General features: G+C 47.5%; 2 protein-coding genes across 2 annotated transcripts in view; both read right to left on the reverse strand.

The window, feature by feature from the left end:
- Positions 1 to 11,311, reverse strand: part of DOP1B (DOP1 leucine zipper like protein B) — a 107,937-nt gene extending 96,626 nt beyond the window's left edge. Inside the window, exons 1-2 of the mRNA XM_060099734.1 lie at positions 11,231 to 11,311; positions 5,202 to 5,359 (exon numbers count right to left, since the gene is read on the reverse strand). Of these exons, the coding sequence (XP_059955717.1) occupies positions 5,202 to 5,339 (138 nt within the window). The 5' untranslated portion in view covers positions 5,340 to 5,359; positions 11,231 to 11,311. The remainder of the gene's footprint in view (positions 1 to 5,201; positions 5,360 to 11,230) is intronic.
- Positions 11,312 to 17,078: 5,767 nt separating this feature from the next.
- Positions 17,079 to 25,091, reverse strand: LOC132490926 (carbonyl reductase [NADPH] 3). The gene is made up of 3 exons (XM_060099735.1): positions 24,626 to 25,091; positions 22,443 to 22,550; positions 17,079 to 17,565 (listed from the first exon to the last, which is right to left on the reverse strand). The coding sequence occupies exons 1-3, from the start codon at positions 24,912 to 24,914 to the stop codon at positions 17,129 to 17,131; spliced, it is 834 nt and encodes a 277-aa protein (XP_059955718.1). The 5' UTR covers positions 24,915 to 25,091; the 3' UTR covers positions 17,079 to 17,128.
- Between the last annotated feature and the right edge of the window lie 221 nt (positions 25,092 to 25,312).

Here is a 25,312-nt window from a genome sequence, read left to right on the forward strand (position 1 = left end):
TGGGCAGCCGCCCCCAGCTCAGGGGCCACTGTCAGACTCCAGCTTTAAAGGACCGACAAGATCAGATGTCCTCCCCACCCCTTTCCTCTGCAGCCTCGTTTCCTACACTCTCCCCATCCCTCGCCTGCTCTGTGGCAACCTCCCTGGCCTCAGACACACCGGAGCCTCTGTGCTTGGTCAAACGGCATCGTCTCAGCAACCCTCACCCTCCCCTCCCTTCTTCACGGTTCCCACAGCACTCATCACCACCTAACAACGCGTCTATTTTATCATCCAGCTTCCCCCATCCCCACCAGAGTGAGGGCACAGTCTTGTCAATTTTGCTCTCTGCTGGCACCTACTGGCACATTTTAGGCACTCAGATGGCCACTGAAAGAATGAATGGCTAATGCTTTCAAAGCTCCTTAAAAAAAGATTCAACTGTACGTAATAACCTGGGTTGGGTTAAAATGATTAAACATTTCTGAAAGTTTTTCAGGTACACTGAAACAAAGCCTGTTTCACAGAATACCTCAATGCAAAAGAACTGCACTTTCCAAGTTTATAATTTTACCTACCTCAAAATATACGTGTTCCTAAATAAATGGAAAGACATTCTGTGTTCATGGATTAGAAGACAATACTGTTAATACGGCAATACTCCCCAAAGTGATCTACAGAATCAATGCAATCCCTATCAAAATCCCACGTGGCTTTTTTGCAGAAATTGACAAGCTGATCCTAAAATTCATATGGAATTTCAAGGAATCCAGAACAATTCTGAAAAAGAACAACAAAGTTGAAGGACTCTTACTTCCCCACTTCAAAATGTACTACAAAGCTACAATAATCAAAAGGTGTGGTATTGGCATAAGGATAAACATATAAATCAATGGAAAAAAATGAAAGTCCAGAATTAAATCCATCTCTCTAGAGTTAATTGGGATTCCAAGACCCTTCAAAAGAACAGTCTCTCCAACAGATGGCTTTGCACATGCAAAACAACTGGACTTCCACACACAAAAGAATGAAGTTGGAGCCCCACCTCACACCATGTACAAAAATTAACTCAGTCAGAATGGCCATCATCAAAAAGTCTACAAACAATAAATGCTGGACAGGGTGTGGAGCAAAGGAAACCCTCTTGCGCTGTTGGTGGGAATGTAAATTGATACAGCCACTATGGAGAACAGTATGGAGGTTCCTTAAAAAACTAAAAATTGAAACACCATATGACCCAGCAATCCCACTCTTGGGCATATATCCAGAGAAAACCATAATTCGAAAAGACACATGCAAAAGAAGGGGGTGGGGGACTTCCCTGGAGGTCTAGTGGTTAAGACTGTTCTCACCAATGCAGGGGGCACGGGTTTGATCCCTGGTCGGGGAACTAAGATCCTGCATGACATACAGCATGGCCAGAAAAAAAAAAAAAAAGAAAAGATACATGCACCGAAATGTTCACTGAAGCACTATCTACAAGAGCCAAGACAATGGAAGCAACCTAAATGTCCAATGACAAAGGAATGGATAAAGAAAATGTGGTATGTATATACAATGGAATATCAGCTGTAAAAAAGAATGAAGTAATACCATTTGCAGCAACATGGATGGACCTAGAGATTATCATACTAATGAAGTAAGTCAGACAAAGACAAATATCATATGATATCACTTATATGTGGAATCTTAAAAAAATGATACAAATGAACTTAATTACACAACAGAAACAGACTCAGACTTCAAAAACAAACTGATGGTTACCAAAGGGGAAAGATGGGGGGAGGGATAAATCAGGAGTTTGGGATTAACATATACACACTACTATATATAAAATAGATAATCAACAAGGACCTACTGTATAGCACAGGGAACTCTACTCAATAATCTGAAATAACCTATATGGGAAAAGAATCTAAAAAAGAATGGATATATGTATATGTATAACTGAATCACTTTGCTATACACCTGAAACTAATGCAACATTGTAAATCAACTATACTCTAATATAAAATAAAAAATTAAATTTAAAGAAAAAAAATGTTTCCAGAACATCAGAATGCATGCACATGCCCCAAACCCACCCCCCTTCCATCCCAGAGATATCTAATATCTCTGGTTATATACAATAATATGGTTATTGTGTTTATCATGTATTTTTTAGAAGTTTTGGCACATGTTGTTTGCATTTCCCAACGGTAGATTGTTTAATTTTACATGTTTGAATTGCATGTGTACTATGAGTTAATTTTATCCTTACTACATAGTTGATATTCATCTATGAAAAACAAAAAAACAGAGGCAAAACACAAAAACACAAATTAAAATGAATCAAAGACCTAAATGTAAGAATTAAAACTATAAAACTCTTAGAAGAAAACACAGGGGTAAATCTCCATGATCTTAGATTTGGCAATGGTTTCTTAGATATTCACCAAAAGTACAAGCAACAGAAGAAAAAATGGAAAAATTGGACTTCATCAAAAATTAAAAAATTTTGTGCATCAAAAGACACTATCAAAAAAGTGAAAAGACTGCCTAAAGAATGGGAAAAAAAATATCTGCAAATCATATATCCAGTAAAGGACCAGTACCCAGAATGTATTGATATAAGGAACTCTTACAAATCACAACAAAAAGACAAATAGCATAGTTAAAAAATGGACATAATACTTGAATAGGAATTTCTCCAAGGAAGATATACAAATGGCCAATAAGCAAATGAAATGATACTCAAAATTTTAGTCATTAGGGAAATGCAAGTCAAAACCACAAAATACCACTTCATACCCACTAGGATAGCTATCATCAAAAAAATCCCTGAGGGCTTCCCTAGTGGCACAGTGGTTGAGAGTCCGCCTGCCGATGCAGGGGATACGAGTTCATGCCCCGGTCCAGGAAGATCCCACATGCCGCGGAGCGGCTGGGCCCATGAGCCATGGCCACTGAGCCTGTGCGTCCGGAGCCTGTGCTCCGCAACGGGAGAGGCCACAACAGTGAGAGGCCTGCGTACCACACACAAAAAAACAAAAAACCTGAAAATAAGTGTTACTGAGATTGAGAAGAAATTGGAGCCTTCATACATTGCTGGTGGGCATGTAAAATGGGGCAGTCACTGAGGAAAACAGTTTGGTGGTTCCTCAATAAGTTGAATACAGAATGACCACATGACTGAGTAATTCTACTCCTAGGTATAGACCCGAAAGAAATGAAAATAGTGTTCAAACAAAAACTTGTATATGAATATCCATACAGTACTATTCACAAGAGCCAACAGGTAGAAACCCAACTGATGAATGGATAAACAAAATGTGGTCTCTTCATACGATGGAACGTTATTCAGCCATAAAAAGCAATGAAGTACTGATGCACACTACAACGTGCATGAACCTTGGAAACATGCTAAGTGAAAGAAGCCCAACACAAAATATCACATTATTGTGCCAGTCCTTTTGTATGAAATACTCATAGACACAGGAAGTAGATTAGTGGTGGACAGGGACAGGGGAAGCGGAGTAACGGAGAGGGTTTCCTTTGGGGTGGTGAACATGTCCTAGAACTAGATAGTGGTGATGGCTGCACAACATCATGAATGTACTAAAAGCCATTTAACCATACACTTTAAAATGGCTGAACAGTAAATTTTATGTTACATGAATTTTAACTCAACAAAAAAATAATGAACACACCCCCCTCTCCCCAAAAGTACGTTGTTTTAACTTTTTTTTTTTTTTTTTTTTTTTGCAGTACGCAGGCCTCTCACTGCTGTGGCTTCACCCATTGCGGAGCAAAGGCTCCGGACGCGCAGGCTCAGCGGCCATGGCTCACGGGCCCAGCCGCTCTGCGGCATGTGGGATCTTCCCGGACTGGGGCACGAACCCGTGTCCCCTGCATCGGCAGGCGGACTCTCAACCACTGCGCCACCATGGAAGCCCAAGTACGTTGTTTTCAGATTCCAGGAGAGTCAAGTACTGAAACAGAGAAACATCTAGAAGAACCCGAAGCTGTCCAAGTCCCATTCCAGGGCTTCTCGCTTTCCCCTGAAAAGGCAACCCACCTTCGTTTAAGACAGTGAATGTTATCTTCAGCTAGAAAAAGTCCTGAGTCAGAGCTCTACAGCCAAAGCACTCTCAAGCTCTTATTTGCTGTTTTATTATACGTCTCCACCCCAGCCAGCACCAGCCGTGATGTTCACATGTTGTAAATACACTTTGCAGAGACCGTGCAGTTTCCCGGCCACTGCCTGTAATAACTGCCTATCTCCTCTTTGCCATCTGTGGGTGCTGATAGCTGCTTGCAGGCGGTTGGTGCTGGACGGCTGCCCAGGCGCTGCCCCCGTGGTCAGGCTGCTCACATTCTCACTCCCCCTACCCTGGTCCCTTGAAGAGGTAAACGGACAAATTCTTTCTCTTTAGCGAGGTTTGTTAGAGTCGCCTGGTGTGTGTTACCTGGGGAATGGGGACCTCCCAGACTAGGCTGGGCATCTCCCAGCTCCCATATGGCACTCGGGCTCCAAAGTCAGGTATCACAGCCAGGAGCCCTGGCCAGACAGTAACGGAGCCAGGCACAGCCTCTTCGAGCCCAGCTATCTTCTTCCTACAGGTCACAGTGGTTACCTGAGTGTTTGGGCATCACTGTGTCACCCTCCTTCTGGGCAGGATGGAACAATACAATGGTCCCCATACACAGAACACGAGGTCAAGCCCCCAGGCGAACAGTTTTGGTTTTCTCAGACGCAACCCCTTTTCCCTTGTCCAAACACATGCACAATTTCTGGGCAGATTTCCGTAATTATTTCATCCTTTATTCTTCTAGGAGTTACCAGTCTGCAGTAAAATGGTGAAAAGAGTAGACTGGAGAAGAAAAAGCCATAATAATCCTAAGCAGTACACGAAGGACAATTCATCTTTGAATCACTGGATAATTTATCAATTTCTCTTGTTCAGACCTAAATATTGTTGAGAAAACAGACTGTTCAGCTGTTCTATTGACTATACCCACACTACACGTCTACGCTCAGACAAAAAGGGCTGAAAGGGGAGGTACGTACACCAATAGGTTAATAGTGGGTAACTCTGCGTGACAGAATTATGGGTGTTTCTTCTTATCTAATGGCTGTAATCAGCGTGTAGTGTAATATTAAAAAGACAAGTCCTTGAAATAATAAAAGGACAGCTGTGTCCCCACCTCCCTGCAATCCAAACACTCCCTGCCCCGCATACCTTGTTGAGCTTGCCCAGTGAGGATATGAGATCCGCCCATTCACTGGAGGACTCAAAATTTCTTAAAGCCTTTTCGATCACAGAAGAGTAATTTCTGTATCTGTAATCATTCAATAGCTCCTGCTCTTCTGGATCCATTCTCGCAGCAGAGAAGGTATCTAAGAGGGAATCAGTGAATAAACAAATGAGGCAGCTCTTTGAGGATGAAAAGCTTTCCCAGCCCAGAGTCCCAGAGGACACACGGCCACAAACGTTCCTACGCACAAACGTGCTGGGCGATCCAACTCAAATATTTAGCAAGGCTGCTGAGCCAGGCACGATGGTAGATAAAAGATAAACGGTTCCGGCCCTCCTGGACTCTGAGGGAGACAAATGGACAGAGCAGAAAGAAGTAAAAGGCTAGGGTTCCACTCAGTGGACAAAAGGAATTCTGGGAGCAAAGTCACAAAGTGGCTAACTGCATGTTGTTGCTGACGGGTAATTCTCAACGCAGGCGATCGCCCCCAGCATAGGGCATTTACAAAACCTAAGGAGAAGCAGATCTATGGTCTCAACTGAACAGTTGGTTTAGCAATCCAATCGTCTACAACTAGACTCGGAGAGCGGATTGGAAATATTCTACAAGAAAACCAGGAGGAAAAAAAGGACCTAAGGGTGAAGCGTCTGCCAGTAGTGGTGCCAGAAACCCACTGCGTGCCTGTTCATTTACTAAGTGCCAATTATCTGCCAGGCCCCCGACAGCTCTATGCCCCTGGGTGAGCAGTCTGCACGGAGGTGTGTCACACCAGGGCCCAAGCAGTCATCATTTTATTCTGGCCCTTGTATATTCTTTGATGGATTCTTTCTTTTTTTTTTTTTTCTGTGGCTAGATGCATTCATTATATATGAACCACTGCAGCTACTGCAAAGCCTGAGACATCGACGACCCGAGCCTGATGCCAACAGCAACCATTTCCTTTTCTTCTCATCCCCAGTGTGACAAAAGGAAACAACATGAGATGCTGCAGATTTGCCTTTTTGAAAACATCCACCATTTATACATTATAACATATAGAAATACATGCTTAAGTTTTGTTTTTACTCCTTCATTTCAAACAAAATCTGAAGGTCAAGCCATCAGTCTATTCAAACAAGTTACAGCTCTGAAAAGCACTCCACAAGGCGTGGAAATGTCGAATCGTTCCCTTGACTTGTCGCCAAGCTCCATACTCCAATGTTTTCTCAAAAGTGATGCCTTAGGGTTTCCACTTGCCTCCCTTCTTTAGTCTTCATCTGACTAAGATCTATTTAAAGTGTGGCAGGCACCCACACCAAATTCCTTGCCCCCTTTTCCACACTAGGAGAACCCTCATTTTGCTCAGGGCGGCACTATAGTTCCCAGCCTCCCTTACAGCTAGGTGGCCGTATGACAGGGCTGGACAAATAGAAGCTGCTGGTGGGGGACTCTTCTGGCCTGTTGTCCTCCACCTTTCCCCTTCTTTCTGCCTGAAACAAAGGTTTGATGTTGGAGCTGAAGCCACATCTTGCAACCACGAGGAGAGAGCCATCTTTAAGGCATGGCTTCCCTGCATAAGTGGAAGGACAGAGCAGCTGAGGCCCCAGATGGCTTTAAGAAAGTGCCATACCAACCCTGGACACTCTGCCCCTGGACTTACTGTTTTTTGCACATAAGAGCTAATTTAAGCCGCCGTTCAATCAAGTTTTCTGTTACTCACAACCAAACACGATCCTGTTTGATTTATGAACCTAAGTAATATCTCACTAATACGTGGTCTAAAAGGAGAAATACGGAGCAATGGTGACATGATTAAATCCCCTGAGTTGGCGTTAGTTGGCTCACCAAGCTACATGTAGTCCGTCAAATAAAAAGCCAGATATCACAGACAGAAGAAACTGAACTGCAGGGACATCATGATGTTTAAGCCTCAATCTTTCATTTACTGGCCACAGTGAGGCTGTAAAACTCCCATGATATCTTCTACTTCACATTCGATTGCTCTGGGCCCATTGCAGTCTTCTTAAGGCCAACACAACTTTCCCGTTGCCAACGTCAGTGGACCCTGTTTCCTCATTCACCTCTCAGGAGGACTGTGCAGCAGGCCACTTCCTCCTTCTCCAAACAGCCTCCTGTCTGCCCACACTCCTCTGGCCCACCGACATCTCTGCTGTACCTTCTCGGCAGGCCCATCCTCCTCTACGCGACTGCCAAATGCTGGCATTCCCAGGCACCAAGCTGGGGCCCTCTCTCTCTCTCTCTCCTCTCAATGATCTCTCCGTTCCTTTAACTAACAAATACCATCTTCATGCTCATGACCCACAGATTTATAACCTCCCGAACCTCCCCCTCCAAGGCCCAAATTCATGCAAATGTTTCCTTGACTTCTCCACCCGGATATGGCACGCGTTGTCTCAAACCAGGTGCATCCCAAACTAGACACTCGAGTGTCCATCAACAAAACGTGGTCTAGCCACACGATGGCACGCTATTCAGCGATGAGAAGGAAGAGTCCTGAAACATGTGACGAGGTGGATGAACCTGGAAAATACAAGCTTAGGGGAAGAAGCCAGTCATAAAAGGCCACATATTGTATGATTCCATCTATATGAAATGCTCAGAATAGGCCAATCTGTAGAGGTGCAAGTAGATTAGATAGTGGTTGCCTAGGGTGGGGAGTACGAACAGGGGAGTATCTGCAAATGGGCACAAGGGTTCTTTTGGGGGGTAATGGAAATGTGCTAAAATTGGATTATGGTGATGTCTGCACACCTCTGTAAATTTACTAAAAATCACTGAACAGTATATTTCAATGAATGAATTTTATGGTCTGTAAATTATACCTCAATAACACTGTTTTTGAAAAACCCTCTTTGTTTTTTCTTTTCTAATATAGTTTATTACAGGATATGGAATATAGTTCCCTGTGTTATACAGTAGGACCTTATTGTTTATCCATTCTCTATAAAATAGTTTGCATCTGCTAATCCCAAACTCCCACCCCATCCCTCCCCTACCTCCCCTCCTCCTTGGCAACCACAAGTCTGTTCTCTATGTCTGTGAGTCTGTTTCTGTTTCGTAGATACGTTCATTTGTGTCATATTTTAGGTTCCACATAGAAGTGATATCATATAGTATTTGTCTCTTTCTGACTTACTTCACTTAGTATGATAATCTCTAGGTCCACCCACGTTGCTAAAAATGGCATTATTTCATTCTTTTCTATGGCTGCGTAATATTCCATTGTGTGTATATACACCATATCTTCTTTATACATTCATCCGTCAATAGACATTTAAGTTGCTTTCGTGTTAAAAAACCCTCTACTCTTGATTCTATCTGCTCAACCTGCTCCTTCTCCAGTCTTTTTTTCCTCAGAAAGGGGCCCCGCCATCTATGGGAACTTCAACATCGTCCTGGACTCTTCCTTCTCTTCACCTGTCACACTCAACCCAAGTCCTGTTGGCTCTTCTTCCAAAATACCCGTGGACTCTCCACTGTGCAAGCCACCTTTCTCCTGCAAGCCTGCAGAAGCTTCCTAAGGGTTCTCCTTCACTCTTGCCCCTCTCCAGTGTACTTTCACACAGCACTCCAAGTCCTCTTAAAACATAAAGCACTTCCCCACCATGTTTAAACTCTTCCCATTTAGCCTACAGTAAGTCCACACTCCCCCCACCCCACTCTGTGGCCTACAGGGCTCCACCTGACTCTCCTCAAGGCACTCTGCTTGTCCTAAGACAACTCATTCTACCACAGAGCCTTTGCACATGCTGGGCCTCTCTGCAAAAATATACTGTGCTATGCATAGGCACACAGTAAGACTGCCTGCTCATTCTTGGAAAGGCCTGTCCCTTTTTCTGAAATAATAGCCTTCATACTTTTTGAAAATATCAAGGATGGTAATGAGAGGTGTAGTTTGTTTTGCCAAGTAAAGAGATAAGACTTTAGTACATCCCAACAGTCCATAAGTTTTTTTTTTTTTAATTCCAGGAAATGTACAGGTCTGAAATCCCGTGTCTCTGAACCACTGCAATACTCCATGCAGGCTGCTCACTGTATTAGGTGTCTACGCACTGGAGAAAGAAACATGAACAAGGCAGGGTTCTACTCTCACAGTTCAGAGCCTAATAAAAGAGGAAATACCTAAACACGTAATTTCAATTTAATGTGGCACAGTGACGGAGGGTGGGCTGATGTAACAGAGTGATGCTGGCAAGAAGTGCAGAGGAAGCCCAGCTACCAGCAGAGACGTCCTCAAAGTCCACAGGTGTGGGCGCTTGTTAGCAGGAAGAGAGCCTGGTCAGCGATAACATGTGTTTAGGAGGGGAGGTGGCAAAGGGGTACCACTGCTCATGGTTAGGAAGGCGTCAGCCAGGTAAGAGCAGGTAACTGGAGCAGTTCAATGTTATGGTTGGTTATAAGAAGAAAGTACTATTCAACGTAACTAACAGCACTGGTGAGAAGTTTGGAAATATGCAAGCTCTTTTATTTCAAAATATGGGGCACTTGATACTATGCTAGTAAGCGAGTCTTCTGGGGGGGCTTGGCAAATCTATCATTTCTGCATGTATTTCTCTCATGCAACACACAAGAGTCCTAAGAGATGGGTATTATCAGCCTCCAGATGAGGATACTGGGAATCAGGCCCTCCAGAAAATTGCTGGGGTCACATAGCAAACAACTGGCGGAATTAGGACTCCAGCTCAGGCCAGCCAGGTGCCACAGAGCCTCGACTACATTAAGCTACAGGTAAAATTAATAGTGCAGCCCTTATAGAGCTCTTTTGACAATGATTTTGCAATCTACTCTGGATACCTTTTCTGTGAGAGACTCAATAGCTCAGTAAGACTGATAGAGTTCTACAGCCTCCTAACAATTACACCCAAAGGAGTAGTCGTATAAACAAGTGTATCAGACCAGACGAATCCTCCAGAAAATGGAAAATGTCAGTTGGGAATCTCTCACCTTAACCATTCTTAATTTCTTAGGAAAACAAGTTTGAGTGAAAAATCAACTGTCTAGATCCAAAAGAAGTTAGTATTAAAGATGTTTACACGAAGGACCGTTTCCGAGTTAGATGAAAACATAGGTGAGTGAAAAGTGTCAGTCACCCTTCCATGAGCCAGAACACTTATCAGTAGATAATGATCCTTAATCACAGCACAGAAACACTCATCTGCAAGTGGTTGAATCAACTGTAGGGCACATGATTTTGAATCGGGTCTTTCAGAGTGGTAATTAAATTGAGGTGGCAAAAATGTAAGACACATAATGGGAGAAGGCTCTGGGGGGAGAGGAGCGCCTCCACTGCCCTACCAAAATATCCTGCCAAGATTCTCCCAAGTGTAGGACAGCTGTCCCAGGTTAGGGAAACACCTGAGGGTAACAGACTCCATAAGCAGCGGCACTGAGTTGGTAAAAGACCATCCAGGAAGGCAGCAGCTGGCAATCCTGCAAGACGGAGGGGCCAGGCGGCTGAGCGCGCACTGCGGCTGGGATCCCTTCTCCTGCGGACAGTCGGGAAGACTTGGGGGGGTCTTCCCTTAACAGGAAAGCCTTCATCTTATAAAGGTCTCGATCCCTAGCCCCGCTCCCCGACCAGGACCGCGAGCAAACAAAGCCGAGGCTTCGGCATCCGCCGGCCGCGGTGAGGGGCGGCCGGGCCGTGACCCACCTGACCTCCACCTGCTGGACAAGAGGCCGCGCCGGGCCCGGCCGCTCTTCCTTCGCTGCAGGGAGCCCGGGGAACTGGGAGGGGACCCCGCTCAGCCTCCCGGGCTGCCCCTTGCGGGGCCGGGGCCGGAGCCCACGCCCACTAGCGGCCTCGCTAAGGCCGCCCCCGCACTGCAGCAGCGAGCGCCGGCGGGCCCCGGCCGCGCTTGGGGGAGCCACCTGCACACCGGGCCCGCCTCCAAGGCGCCGCCCGAACCCTGTGCACCCGGGGAGGACGCACCCGCCGCTCGCGGACCCCCAAGAGGAGACGCCCCGGCTACCTCGGCTTCGCCTGGCGGCCGAAGGCGCCGGCCCGACTTACCGGCGGCGGCGGCCTTTCTCGGCGGGCGCGCCCACGGGAGGCGCGGAGGGGCCGAGCTGGACGCGAAGGGTTAAACGATCGGCAGTTGCGGCGCGGCCGAGAGCCAGGACGGCGGAGGAAGCGCAGCGCCCGAGCCACAGCGGCCGCGGCTCCAGGACACTGGGCGGGCCGGGGGGCGGATCTTAGACGCTTGGGGGCGGGGATAAGGGCGGACCCTCGGTGCGTGGGGCGGAGCCTAGAAGGGCTGGGCCGGGAGGCGGGCCCTTGGCGTATAGGGGCGAGGCCAAAGGAGGGGCTTCTCTGCGGACGGGACGAGGCAGGGCGGAGAGGCGGGCCCTCGGCGCGTGGGGGGGCGGGGCTAAGGGAGAGCCCTCGGTGAGTGGGGCAGAGGCCGGGGAGTGTCCTCGACGCTCGGGGCAGGGCCCGGAAGACGGACCCTTGGCTTGGGGGGCGGGACCAGGAGGCGGTACGTCGGCTGGCGGGGTGGGTCCCGGGGACGGGTCCTCAGCGCGCGGGGGCGGGTCCTGAACGCGGACTCTAGAGCGCGGGGCTCCCACCTCAAGTCTCCCGCAGCTTCCCGGCGGTGGGCGTCGCTCTCAGCGAGAACAACTAGCTCCCGCCCTCGCCGCGGGTCTGCTTCTGGGGAGGCATAGCACAGGTTGGGGGTAGGTTTGGCTCCGTCTCTCATCTGGGTCTTCCCCCGACACACCCAAATGGAAGGGGACGTCGGTCAGTGAATCAGCTGGCCCAAGGAGAGGTTTGGAGTTACAGACAAGGAGAACCGATGGACCCGAGAAAGGTGGGCTCCATGGCACTTGGCCATCGGGACTACACCCAGACTCTCGGGGAGGAAGCGAAATGAACCCTTCTGTACACGTTCGGGCCGCTGGAGGTTTGGGGACCCTGGTAAGGTGCGCCGGTCCCACAGGCTGCACTTTTCCGACCCTTGGCATCTGAGAAGGTGAGGTGGATAATTCCTGGAATGAGCTTCTTGCTGTGGGCTCTGGCTCAGAAAGGAGACCTCACATCAAGTCTAAAGAGCATTCATGTTTCCAGATAAACTCTAACCCCTCCTGTCATCCTCAGGAGCCTTCGGACCTGGACAGTCCAGACGCACCCAACCTGGCCTGACAGCTGCAGAGCAAGAAGCACCTGATGACGGGACTCAGGCAAATTTCACCTGAGCATCCTGAGTGCACCAGCTCAGGCTCCCAACCAACCAAAGCAGTGCCACCTGTTGATTGAGGTTGTGATTTCTATGGAAGCCTCTAACAATTTAACCCCTCACTGTCCCCTGGGAATTTTCAGACCTAGTTTGGGGCTCATAAATGCTAGGCCATCCATGAAAGAGTTTGGGGGGTGGGAGTGGGGAATCCATGAACACGCTGAAATTGTGTAGAATATTTTGTGTTTATGTATGTTTCTGGAGAAAGAGTATAGAATTTGTATCAGATTCCCGAGGGGATCTATCACCTCCCCCCAAACATCAAGAATGTTTTAATAGTTTGGGATGCTGGACCTCTCACCAGCCAGGCTTCTGATTCTTATTCCATCTCCACCCAATTGGCATATACCAAGTGTCCCAGATGTAAATCCTCTAATGGTCAATTCTAGGAATGGTCTTAAAGTAAAAACAGAAGAAAACTAAAGGATTGAGCATTTGCAAGACAAATAATTAATTTCATGAAAATTGATTTCCTAATGAAGATGCGATAAACTCCATTTTTACAAAAACAAAGTTGACAAACAGGTGTTTCTTTTCTTTTTTTTAGGTTTCTCAAATCCTAGCCACACTGCACATGGCATTGAACTAACAGAGATAAAAGAACTGCTTATACCCACCATTAAGGAGAGAGAATCAGTTTGTCTGTGCCAAAACCAACATGTACAACTTTGTCCTAGTGCATTTATATAAAATAATACACTTGCCTTATAGTTAGGTCACCTAGCTCTGAAGAATGCCAGGTGTGTGGGAGGTTAATATAAATTAACTTTGACAAACAAGGGTAGTGTAAACCCTTAAAAGAACTCCATTTATAATCAGGATTATATGTAAATGTACAGCACTAAGATTTAAAAGTTTATTCTTACAAGGATCTGTTTACTTGGGTCAAGCTGTCTTGTCACCCTTGATGTACTGAGCTGTGTTCATCTGTTTAAGACATGTAAATAGCATAGGTTCCTTGCATAATAATAAACGAATGAGGGCACTTCAGATTTAATTTAAATCAGAATTTCACCCCTTTTGAGAGTGAAGAAAGAACTGTAAATCAGAGGAAATGGGTCAGGCTGGCCCACCTATTAGGAAGATTGGCCCAGGGAGACTCATTCTGAGTTTCCATGTGCAGATACTGGTGACCCTCCAAGCCCGTCTCTTCTCCACCCATCTGTGTAGAAATCTTGCATAGTTCTGTAGTTGATGCTGTTCCCACTTTGTGGTTGACTTGCAGTAAGGAGTAAACCTTTGTCAGGATCGTCATTATCACCTGCCTTATCTCCACTGTATCACTGTTTGGGCTCTCGGGCTGTCACAATCCTGTTACAGTTCAGTAGGCGAGGGCAAAGTTTACAGACCAGGTCTAAAGCTGATGCTGTGTTTGGGTTTCCCACACGGGTGTCAACCTAGAAAAGTATATCAGAGAAACTGATGTGGATGGGATCTCTGGCACCATTTGGTGCCTAAAAACACGTATGAGATAATCCATTTAAAATGTGCCACTTTAGGGAATTCCCTGGCAGTCCAGTAGTTAGGACTCCACACTTCCACTGCAGAGGGTGCAGGTTCGATCCCTGGTTGGGGAACTAAGATCCCACATGCCGTGTGGCACGGCCAAATAAATAAATAAATAAATAATAAAATATGCCACTTTAAAACCGTATTTCATGTATCGACTTTATGGAAAAGTTCACACAGAGGCTGGTTTGGGGATCTAATAACCATATGGCTTACAAATCCCTTAGATTCAATATATCATCTTCCTTAATTTTTACACCAAGGGAGTTGCCTGTGGTCTTTAGACTGGTAATAGTGAAGCTGGATGTACCAAGTGCTAGGCACCAAGGAATTTTTCTCTCAGACAGTCCTGGATCCAATTCTGACTCTTGACTCTTAGCTGCGTGATCTTGAATAAGTTAATCAGCCTCTCTAAGCCTTTATTTCCTCACTTGAAAAAATGACATTAATACCTACCTCAAAGGACTGTTGTGAGAATTATGTAAAACAATGTCAGGAAAGTATTAAGCGTGACATATGGACTAGCACGCCGTGGGTTCTCACTTCATGATATTTTTGCCTTTACAGCATACTATGAAATGTTTTCATGCACTTCTGTTAGTTAGATTCCTTTTGGTTGCAAGCTACAGTAAGTCACTTCAAACCAGCTTAAGGAAAAGGGAAACTTCTTTAAAGGATACCAGAGTTTCCTAGAGCATCTCTTAGAACCTAGGATCTCAAGGATGGTCTGAAGCTGGGGAATGGATGCCACTGTGAGAAGGGGGGCCATCTCTCTTTGGGCCACTCTGTAGCTGCTTTTCTTTCTTTTTTTTTTTTTTTGCAGTACGTGGGCCTCTCACTGCTGTGGCCTCTCCCGTTGCGGAGCACAGGCTCCTGACGCGCAGGCTCAGCGGCCATGGCTCACGGGCCCAGCCGCTCCGCGGCAGGTGGGATCTTCCCGGACCGGGACACAAACCCGTGTCCCCTGCATCGGCAGGCGGACTCACAACCACTGCACCACCAGGGAAGCCCAATGTAGCTGCTTTTCTTGAGAGTCAATTTCCTCCTTCTCTGGCTATGCCTGGCTTCCTCCTTAGACCACGTGGGGTGGGGCATGGCCACTCACAGTAGCAGCTCTGAGTGTCCCCTGATCCAGTCCAGCTGGCCCTGCTCTTCAGAGGAAGGGTCTACAGCTGGAGCAGTCAACAGAGGCTAGCAGGACAGAGTCATCTTGCAGCTGCTGCAGCTGCAAACATGGGGAAAGAGCAGGGGGGGATGGGTCCAGGAGATAATTCTTGGGAAGAGGGTGATGGGCAGACCATCGAATAAGAGCCCCCAGTGACCTTTCCATAAAAATGAGAAATGCCATTCTGATCAGCAGTTTACAATTAGGGGTCTTCTAAGTGGGCTACCTGCTGATCCAAAAAATGTCAAGGTGGGATATGGCTAGAGACAAAAAAGGGAGAAGAGATCAAAGGAATTGGCCTGTTTACTCATGCATTTCCTGTCTGTGACGCCACCAGGCAGAGCCTGAAAGAGTTCCATGGTCCCTGGGCTTCTGCCCATCATTGACAGGAGTCTGGAGCCTGGCTGCAGAAGTCCAGAGTATGAAAGGTATTCAGGAAACTTATAGAAAGCCATTAAAATGTTTGTAGAACCAGGCAAGAAGTCATTAAAATATCTTAGGAGCTATGGTCTGAGACGAATATAAGAGCGTGCGGGACTTAATCAGGCAATATAGAGAGGCTAGAGGAAGTGAAATGCAGTCTGGGTGGGGTTCAGACTTCCCTCTACCCAAAGTGGATGGAAAAGTGGTGTGAGCGTTGTGAGAGCTGAACAGACACTTTGCAAGGCTGCCATCGCAAGTCAGAGAGTCGAGAATAATAAATACGTTGCACCCTGTTATAGACCAGAAATACTAGTGTCACCTGTGTAGTCCTGGTCCCCCAAATAAGTGAAACCTTCAGCACTTCCATACTTCACTGATCTCCAAATGAAAAACACCATTACCCCTTATTTCTGCAGTGCTGTTGTCAGGAGATATGATGTGAACCTTGTGGTCATAATCGAGTGACAAAATTGCTGTTTCCCACTGTGAACAGCCCATCACAACTTGGTAAATCTGTGGTTTCTTTCCTTTGTATTTTGTGCATCGTGCACCTGTTGCATTTTTGTTGTTTGGCTACCCACTCCTTCTGAAGTCTTGATTCCCTAGCAAACTTTCTTTGCAAGTATATTTCTTGTCTTTCGTAAGATCCTTTGGTCGCCAGGTCTTTTTTCTGCAGGGTATAACCAGAACGCAGGAGGCTGGTTGCAAAACCAATCTCATTTGAAAGCAGTGGAGTTGCCTGTTGTCAGAGAGACCGCAAAAGGGGCTCAGGGAGGGGCATCTGAAGAACCACCCTGGGCTGTACCTTACAGGGGAGCAGAATAGGTTAAGGAGAAAATATCTGCATGTGTCGGAGCAAAGAGATGGTCTGGACAAAGTTGCCCAGGCATGAACTAGATGAAGAGTGGTAGGGCAACCTTGCAAACGTTCTGGGAAGAACACAGGATGCAAAACCCAAACGGAAAACCTATTACGGAAGAAACCTTAACCCAACAAAATAAGGACATTCCTCCCGAGTCCCTCAAGCCACACAACTCCATAAGTGTAAGAACCAATTTCAATGTACTCAAATGTGGGAAAACAGAATGAGATATAAAGCAGGGTTACAGAACTAAGAAAAAAGGATAAATCACCATCCTTATAGAGTCGACAACCTGGAAACAGCAAGGAACACCTGGAACGTGGCTGGGACCCACTGTGCAGCCCTGGGACCTCTCAGGAGGCTAGTGGTTCTCTAAGTGCCATCCCAATACCAGCAGCACCTGGGAACTTGATAGTAATGCCCACTCTTGGGCCTCAATTCCAGGCAATGTTTTGCTCTAGGTGTGCGGGCTTCAGTAGTTGTGGCGCAGGGGCTTAGTTGCTCTGCGGCATGTGGGATCTTCCCGGACCAGGGCTCGAACCCGTGTCCCCTGCATTGGCAGGCAGACTGTTAACCACTGCACCACCAGGGAAGTCCCAGAACTAGACACTTTCTCATCGGCGCCCCGCAAGGACAGAAACAGAATCGGACTACAACACCAGAATTCATTCATTTCCCAAACATTTATTAAGCCCCAAGTGCCCAAGCAGACATTCACCAGTTTTGGACGACTTTGTCCCGGACTAGCTGCCCGTGAGGCTCGGTGGCATCTGGAGGCAGGAGGGCCAAGTAGACGGGAGTCTCAGCCCCCTCCTCCACAGTCCTGGAGCCGAGAGCCCCCACCATGTCCGTCTTCACCCACCCGGGGCAGCATGCGTTCAGCAGAATCCTGTCCGCTTGTCTCTTCTCATCCAGACGCTGGGCCAGGATTCTCGATAAGACCGTGACCCCCAGTTTGGACACCCCATACGCAGAGTTGGGCCAGCCCTCCCTCTCATGCACCTCATTTTTTGTGTCATCCACGAACTTTTTCATGAGCTCCACCAGGTCTTCCTCTGTGAGTGTCTTACATCGGAACTTCTCCTGCAGATCTTCACTGCAATTTTCAAGGGCTTTGCAACCCTGTAAACTACTGACATTCACCACTCTGCCTGAAACAGAATAAGAAAAATATAGAAGCATGTCACAAATAAACAATCGTTGGTTGACTACTGACAAACATGATTGAGTCATGGGGCAGGTGTACTTGCTGATTTAAAAAATGATTCTAGGGCTTCCCTGGTGGCGCAGTGGTTGAGAGTCCGCCTGCTGATGGAGGGGACACGGGTTCGTGCCCCGGTCCGCGAAGATCCCACATGCCGCGGAGCGGCTGAGCCCGTGAGCCATGGCCGCTGAGCCTGCGCGTCCGGAGTCCGTGCTCCGCAACGGGAGAGGCCACAACAGTGAGAGGCCCGCGTACCGCAAAAAAAAAAAAAAAAAAAAAAAAAAAAAAAAAAAAATCTAATAAATAAATAAATAAAAAGCCAAGCATTTGAAGCCCTTAAAAAAAAAAAAATTCTAGAAGGCATTGAAAAAAAACCTCCAAAGGCATTCAAAAATGCCTCAGGAATGCACCAGTGGGTTTGAACTTTTTGTCCCTTGTTCTCCCAAAAGGAAGAACACATTTCTGTCATTAACAGGGGCTAAAGAGCAGTGATTCATTAGGTGAGCAGAAGGTAGGTCTGTAGTAGAATCACCAGGTAGTTTTATAAAACACACCCTCCTACACACACACACACATTTCCAGGTACTTGTGAACTTGTTTTCCAGGGGACAGTACCCTCGCCCTTAGATTATTTCCTAGGGTCCTGGGGCCACCTCTGTACCCCTGAGTGCCAAAATCAGGTCTAAGCAATCCCTTGCCAATGACCCTTGTCTATCCTTAATGATGGATACTTTCACATGTGGAATGGGTTGATTCTCCATCCCAGTTTTGATTTTCATTGCTTTTTTTAGCCCATAGTTAACAAATAATTAAATATAATTAGTGAGTTAATATTCATATTAGCAATGATTCACAGCTACTAATGAGACAGATCTGTCCATAAAATAAAATATGAAGGCCAAAAACTAGAAAATAATTTGAAGCGTTGATAGAAATCCCCAAACCAGTGAACGTGTGAATTTACACACTTTATCAAACATCAAAAAGCACCAAATTTGGGGGGTTCTTTTCTCACATATTATCCTGAATCCATATTCTTTGCATCCAACAGGATAACTGGATTTTATTTCATTTTCTGAGTGGCCTTCACCACAGGTACACATTTGTTGGTGGGGTGTGTACAGGCTGGGAGATTCTTGGGGGCCCAGCCCCATACGGAGATGCGCGCACTCTGTCTTTGTACATAAGCATCTCACATAGCCTGCAGGGACCCAAGACTCTTCAGTGTATTCTTTCCTCCCTTCCTTCTCTCTGTCTGTCTCTGGTAATAACATATTTCTTTCCCAACTTTTTTTTTTTTTTTTTTTTTGCGGTATGCGGGCCTCTCACTGTCGTGGCCTCCCCCGTTGCGGAGCACAGCCTCCGGACGCGCAGGCTCCGGACGCGCAGGCTCAGCGGCCATGGCTCACGGGCCCAGCCGCTCCGCGGCATATGGGATCCTCCCAGACCGGGGCATGAACCCGCATCCCCTGCATCGGCAGGCGGACTCTCAACCACTTGCGCCAACAGGGAGGCCCCTTTCCCAACTTTTAACTTTGAAAACCTTTGCAACCTACAGAGAAGTTGCAAGAATGGTTTAATAAACACCCATATATATACCCTTCAGCTGAGTTCACCAGTTGTTAACATTTTGCCACATTTGCTTTCTCTTTCTCTTAATTGTAGACAGATACCATAAACCTTCACCTTAAAACACTGTAGTATACAGAAGGGCCTTCCCTTCCGTAACCGCAAATGGGATCACGTTAAGCATGGTACAACACTATTATCTAAACTATAGTCCATATTCAAACGTCCCTAATTGTCTCAATAATCTTCCTTTATAGGTTTTTTGTTTGTTTTCATCCTGGGTCCAATGGATTGCATGGACCCTGGAGGGATAAATGGATTGCATTTAGTTGTCCTATCTCTTTAGTCTATTTAGACTAGAGCAGTTGACAGTGATCTTTTTAAAGACTCTAAGCCATTATTTTATAGTATTTCCCCCAGTTTGGATTGGCATGATTTTTTTTTTTTTAATGATTAGATTCACTTCAATATTTTGGCCAGGAATTCTGCTTTGCTGAAGTTATGCTCTTCATTGCTTGCTAAGCAGCTTTGTACTCAAACGCTTGGCTGCTACAAGGAATTAAATTCAAACGGGAAAGGAGGAAAGAAAAGAAAAAACAAATTACAGGAGTTACTCTATGCCTTCGATGGAAATAAAAAACTTCCTAAGAGGAAGAGGCGTCCTCTTTGATCTGAAGGCACACCCCCGGGGGAGAGGCCAAGGGGTGACAGTTGCAACAGCTAAATGAGCCCAGTCAGCCCTGAAAAGGGCTCAGCCCACACCATCACCACCACTCTTTGCTGAGGTCCAGGTGGCTTCCCGGTCCGGAAATAACCCCTACTGCGTTTCGGCAAGAGTGGGCAAGTAGCTCCCCCTAGTGGCTTAACAGTTGCTTAACCTATTCACTCAATCTTGAACCAATAAGCAAGCGGGATAACTTTCTTTCAAGTGATATTATAAAGCTAAATAAAGAGTGGCTTTTAAATCAGCTTTGAATGTGGACAAAGTGACTCCCTACAAACCAAGGGGCAGTGATGCTCAGCGTTTTGCCCTCCAGGGTGACGTTTATTGAAAAGTCATCACTGTTCTCAATGTGTTGCAAACCAAAGATTCCCGCTTTGGGAATTACTGTAACAGAAAACTGGTTAAAGACAGTGATTCACCAGCACTGGGTTGGTCCCTGAGCCCCACCCTCCCCAAAGACTTCATTTACCTTTCAAAATGGTTGGTTCACAATCATTTGGCGCTATAATCCTTCCCTAACTAGAACTAATTATCCTGGTTTGATTGAGGGGTGAAGTTAGGAAACTGGGATACTGTTTCCAGCTCTATTACTACCTGGATGTATTCACTTCTCTGGGGCTCAGTTTCCTTCTCTATAAAGTGAAGGTGTAGACAGATACCATAAATGTACTTTAAAATGTAAGTTTTTTCCAATACTTTGCAGCTTTCAAATTCTATGATTCTAAAATCCATAGGAAGAAGATTTCATGATACTTGGTAAAAGACACAGCTACAATGGAATACTATGCAGCTGTAAAAAAGAATAAGGGCCCCAGATATAGTAAGCAAGGTGGCAAACATTATTCTTAATGTCCTTTTTTTTGTAAAAAGGGAAGCAAATATATATATATATAATATATATGTATAATATACATATAATATATATATATTATATATATATATATTATATATATATAATATATATATATATATACATTTATTTTTGCTTAGATTTGCATTTAAAAATTCCATCCCCTTGACCCTGGACACTCACCAACTCCATGCCCCTGGACCCAATGCTTCTTTGAGCCAGTACCTGAACTCTACCTGTGAGCTTTCTATGATCCCATCCCACTAAGAAACCAGTAACAAGAATCACCTGTGGAGAATGGGGAGGGGCAGACAGGTGGAACCCTCACCATGCATCTTTATAAATTTAAATATTTTTGCACTGGAGATGATCTTTCTTCAAAATGTTAAATTAAGAAAAGCATGTTTCTAGTAAGAATCAGAGAGTTCTTCTTCCTAAGAATCACAGTTGATTTCTTGGGAAAGAAAATCCTCAGGGAAGCAAGGCTTCTCTCCCCACCTCCCAGCCCAGTTGTAATTTACACAGCTAGGGTTGTTTGTCAGCAGTGGTCTTCCCCGCTGGACTCTGTGCTCCATGGACAGGACTGTCTATGCCCACAATACTCACCACTGTATTCCCAGCACCAGAGTAATGCCTGGATTATGGTAGGCGCTCAATAAATGTTTGTGGGAAAAGTAATAAAAGTTATTCATTGAATACTTGAAAGTGTGGGAAAGATATTTCCTAATAAAGAAAAGTTTCTTTTGGATGCTCTGAACCAGCTTGGCAAAGGTTGGTGCAAGAAGAAAGGAATAGAGGAAAATTCATAGTAATGAGAGAACAGACACTTTCCCCAAGCTCCAGGTGAACTGGGTGAGGCCCGGCCACCTTGGGGAATTGAGAAGGTCTCACTGAAGTTGCTCAAAGGCAAGAGGCCTTTGGGGACTTGAAACACCTTATCCTTCTAGGATTCAGTTCATGACTTGGGACCCAAGAGCATCACCATGTATCATACACATCTTTCTTTTTGGAGGTGGGGGAGAAGATGAACTTTTCATAAATGTTGAGGGAACAACTGGGTAGCCATATGAAAATGGTACGTTTAGATCCATCTCCTTCCTACACAAGGATACACTTCAAATGAATCAGGTATCTAAACATACATGCATCTATACACGCCTAAGTTCACTCATGCCTGCATGCATACAAACATACAAGTTCTGGAGGAAAAGGGAATTAATTCTTCCATAAACTTGGAGTGGGATATACATATCTTTCAATAAAGCTGAAATGTTCGGATGAGGGGCCAGATACTATGAGAAAATAATGCACTTTTCTTTTTTTTTTTTTTTTTTTTTTTTTTTTTTGCGGTATGCGGGCCTCTCACTGTTGTGGCCTCCCCCGTTGCGGAGCACAGGCTCCGGACGCGCAGGCTCAGCGGCCATGGCTCACGGGCCCAGCCGCTCCGCGGCATATGGGATCCTCCCAGACCGGGGCACGAACCCGTATCCCCTGCATCGGCAGGCGGACTCTCAACCACTTGCGCCACCAGGGAGGCCCAATGCACTTTTCTATTTTTCCCCCTACAGAGAAATAGCACCCCTGGGTGATTCCTGGGGGACAGCCCTCCCGGCCACCACCCCAGGGGGTGGGTCGCCTTGCCGAGGGGAGACAACCTGACAGTCCCCAAAGCTGGACTTACCATGAGGTTTCACTATGGGCAGTAATTCCCTGCAGACATTTCTCGTGGCAAAAAAGTTTGTCTTCAGTGACATCTCAGCTTGAATGTCAAACGGTGTCGGATCATCAACTTTCAAAAAAGAGAAGGAGACAAAGTCATGCATTTCCTCCTGAAATTCATAAGACAAAGTGGATCTTATCTCTAGTGAAAGACAAAACCAGCTAACTTAAAACAAATAAATTTATTGATTTTTGGCTGCGTTGGGTCTTCGTTGCTGCGGAAGGGCTTTCTCTAGTTGCAGAGACCAGGGGCTACTCTTCCGTTCGGTGCGCGGGCTTCTCATTGGGGCGGCTTCTCTTGTTGCGGAGCACGGGCTCGGCGGGGGGGGCTCTAGAGCGCAGGCTCGATAGTTGTGGCGCACGGGCTTAGTTGCTCCATGGCATGTGGGATCTTCCCGGACGAGGGCTCGAACCCGTGTCCCCTGCATTGGGAGGTGGATTCTTAACCACTGCGCCACCAGGGAAGTCCCCCGAAGTCCCCCAAAGTCCCCCAAACAAGCTACCTTTAAAACAATTTTTAAACCACGAGATCCGTGGTTCTCAAACTTGGAGCGTGTGTGGGAAGCAACTGCGGGGCCTGTTAGAACACAGCATTCTGGGCCCCGCCCCCAGAGTTTGGGATCCTGAAGGTCCGGGGTGAGGCTCCAAAATTTGCATTTCTAACCAGTTCCCAGGTGACGCCACAGCTACTGGTCTGCGAGCCACACTCTGAGCAGCAGTGATCAAAGTTCGCAGTCTTGGATGGGCATAGGAGGCCCCTGGGGATTCTGTTAAAATGCAGATTATAATGCAGCACGTGTGGTGGCGGGGATGGAGATTCTGCGATTCCAGCGAGTGTCCAAGGGGGCAGGCGCTGCTGGCCGACAGCCCACACTCTGGGGTCAGGAGCTTCCAGCTGAAGTCAGTGTTCCTCCGTATGTCCTCCAGGAAGCCGGGTATTTATCCACCAATGCCCCAGCCGTCGGCTCCGGGGGCTGTCAGTCGCCCCCCGCCCCCGCCCCCGCCTGCGCTCCCAGAAAGCCCGCAGACCGAGTTGCAGGTGCAGGGCGCTGCCGAGGGCCCAAGGCCAGGGGGATGAAGATTTAACGCTTCACAATGCTTCGTTTTCATCCGCTCTGCCTCTTGGATTTCTCTTCCCCACTAGGTTGTAAGTGAGGCTGGCCTGTTTATTTCTACCCGCAGCACATGGCAGATCGATAACTTTCTTACTCGAATAATAAGAGGAAGTAATCTCCTTGATCTCCTCCCTCCCGCGCCCCGCCCCCCGGCCCCAAAGGAAGGTGCTACTTCAGACCACACTTATATATGTTTGATAACAAACAAAGCTTCCCTGGGGGTGGGAACCACGCTCGCTTCCTTTTTTGCCAGAGCCTATCAAAGCTCTCCATTAAAAAGCTCCATTAAAGCTCTCTCAAGGGCTTCCCTGGTGGCGCAGTGGTTGAGAGTCCGCCTGCCGATGCAGGGGACACGGGTTCGTGCCCCGGTCCGGGAAGATCCCACATGCCGCGGAGCACCTGGGCCCGTGAGCCATGGCCGCTGAGTCTGTGCATCCAGAGCCTGTGCTCCGCAATGGGAGAGGCCACAACAGTGAGAGGCCCGCGTACCAAAAAAAAAAAAAAAAAAAAAAGCTCTCTCAAGTCCACTAGCGCGTGCACGTGCGCACTAATCGTGCTCCCGAGACCCACTTCCTGTCCCGAGCAGATGCCTCCTCGCATCTATGAATGCGCCCTTTCAAGGAAAGTGAAAGCCCAAAGTGAGTTTGGAGACCCTTCGCAGAGAAAATGTTTCTGGCATTCGAAAGCTGATGAGCTTAGCAGGGCGTGGTCCCCTCCCAGGAGACCGATTCTCTTGCAAACCTCAGCAGCTGTCTGTTCTGGGAGGGTCCGAGCCCTGGCATGCTCGGGCCCGCACAGGCCGGTAGGCGGGCGGGGCGCACTGTGCCCGGCGTCCGGGCGGGTCTTGAGCTAAACGAACCGCTCCCGCGACTCCGTGGGAAGCGAGAACCAGCCGTGGGAGGCGAGAGCTGAGTGTATCCCGAGGGGTGAGCTCTGCCTTCCATAACTTAAGTGGGCGGGTAGGGGGCGTATGCGGCTCACTGTCTCGCACCCTCGGAGCGCCCGGGGACCTCCCGCCCCCCACACCTACTCTTGAAGGCGATGCCTGCGTTGTTGACCAGCACGTTGAGCCCCCCGTACTCCTTGCGCAGGAAGGCGCGCAGGGCGCGGATGCTCTGCAGGTCGTCGATGTCCAGCTGGTGGAAGCGCGGGCTCAGGCCCTCGGCCTGCAGCTGCTGCACAGCCGCCCGGCCCCGCTCTACGTCCCGCGCCGTGAGCATCACGTCCCCCGGGAACTGCCGGCACAGGTCGCGCGCGATGGCGAAGCCGATGCCCTTGTTGGCCCCGGTGACCAGCGCCACGCGGGTGTAGGACGGCATGGCCGTGTGCCGGGCGCGCGGGGCCGTTGGATGAAGAGCGAACCGGGCTGTGGGCCACGGGCGGAGCGCGCTGCGGAGGCCCGGCCACAGTCAGAGAAGCCAGGAAGAGCTGTGTTCTAGGATCCAGCGATGTGACTTGCAGAGAACTAGGCTCCGGTCCTCGGTCCCTCCCCTCCGAGGAGGGGCCGTCTGTTCCTGAAGGTTTCGTAACGCCCAATTCCTGGGTCCGCCCCCTCCCCGCGATGCGCCCTCTTTTGATCCCGCCTCTTGAGCCAAGCTGTGGTCTGCGGGGTCGAGACGTTGTTGCCCTAAAGCAAAAGGGGACGGTGACGGGTCGATAGGGTCTAGAGATTCCTTGCAGTTGGACTGAAGAAACTATTGTAGGAGAACCCCAAAAG

Source organism: Mesoplodon densirostris, chromosome 5 (assembly GCF_025265405.1).
Source record: "Mesoplodon densirostris isolate mMesDen1 chromosome 5, mMesDen1 primary haplotype, whole genome shotgun sequence".
Classification (NCBI taxonomy): Eukaryota; Metazoa; Chordata; class Mammalia; order Artiodactyla; family Ziphiidae; genus Mesoplodon; species Mesoplodon densirostris.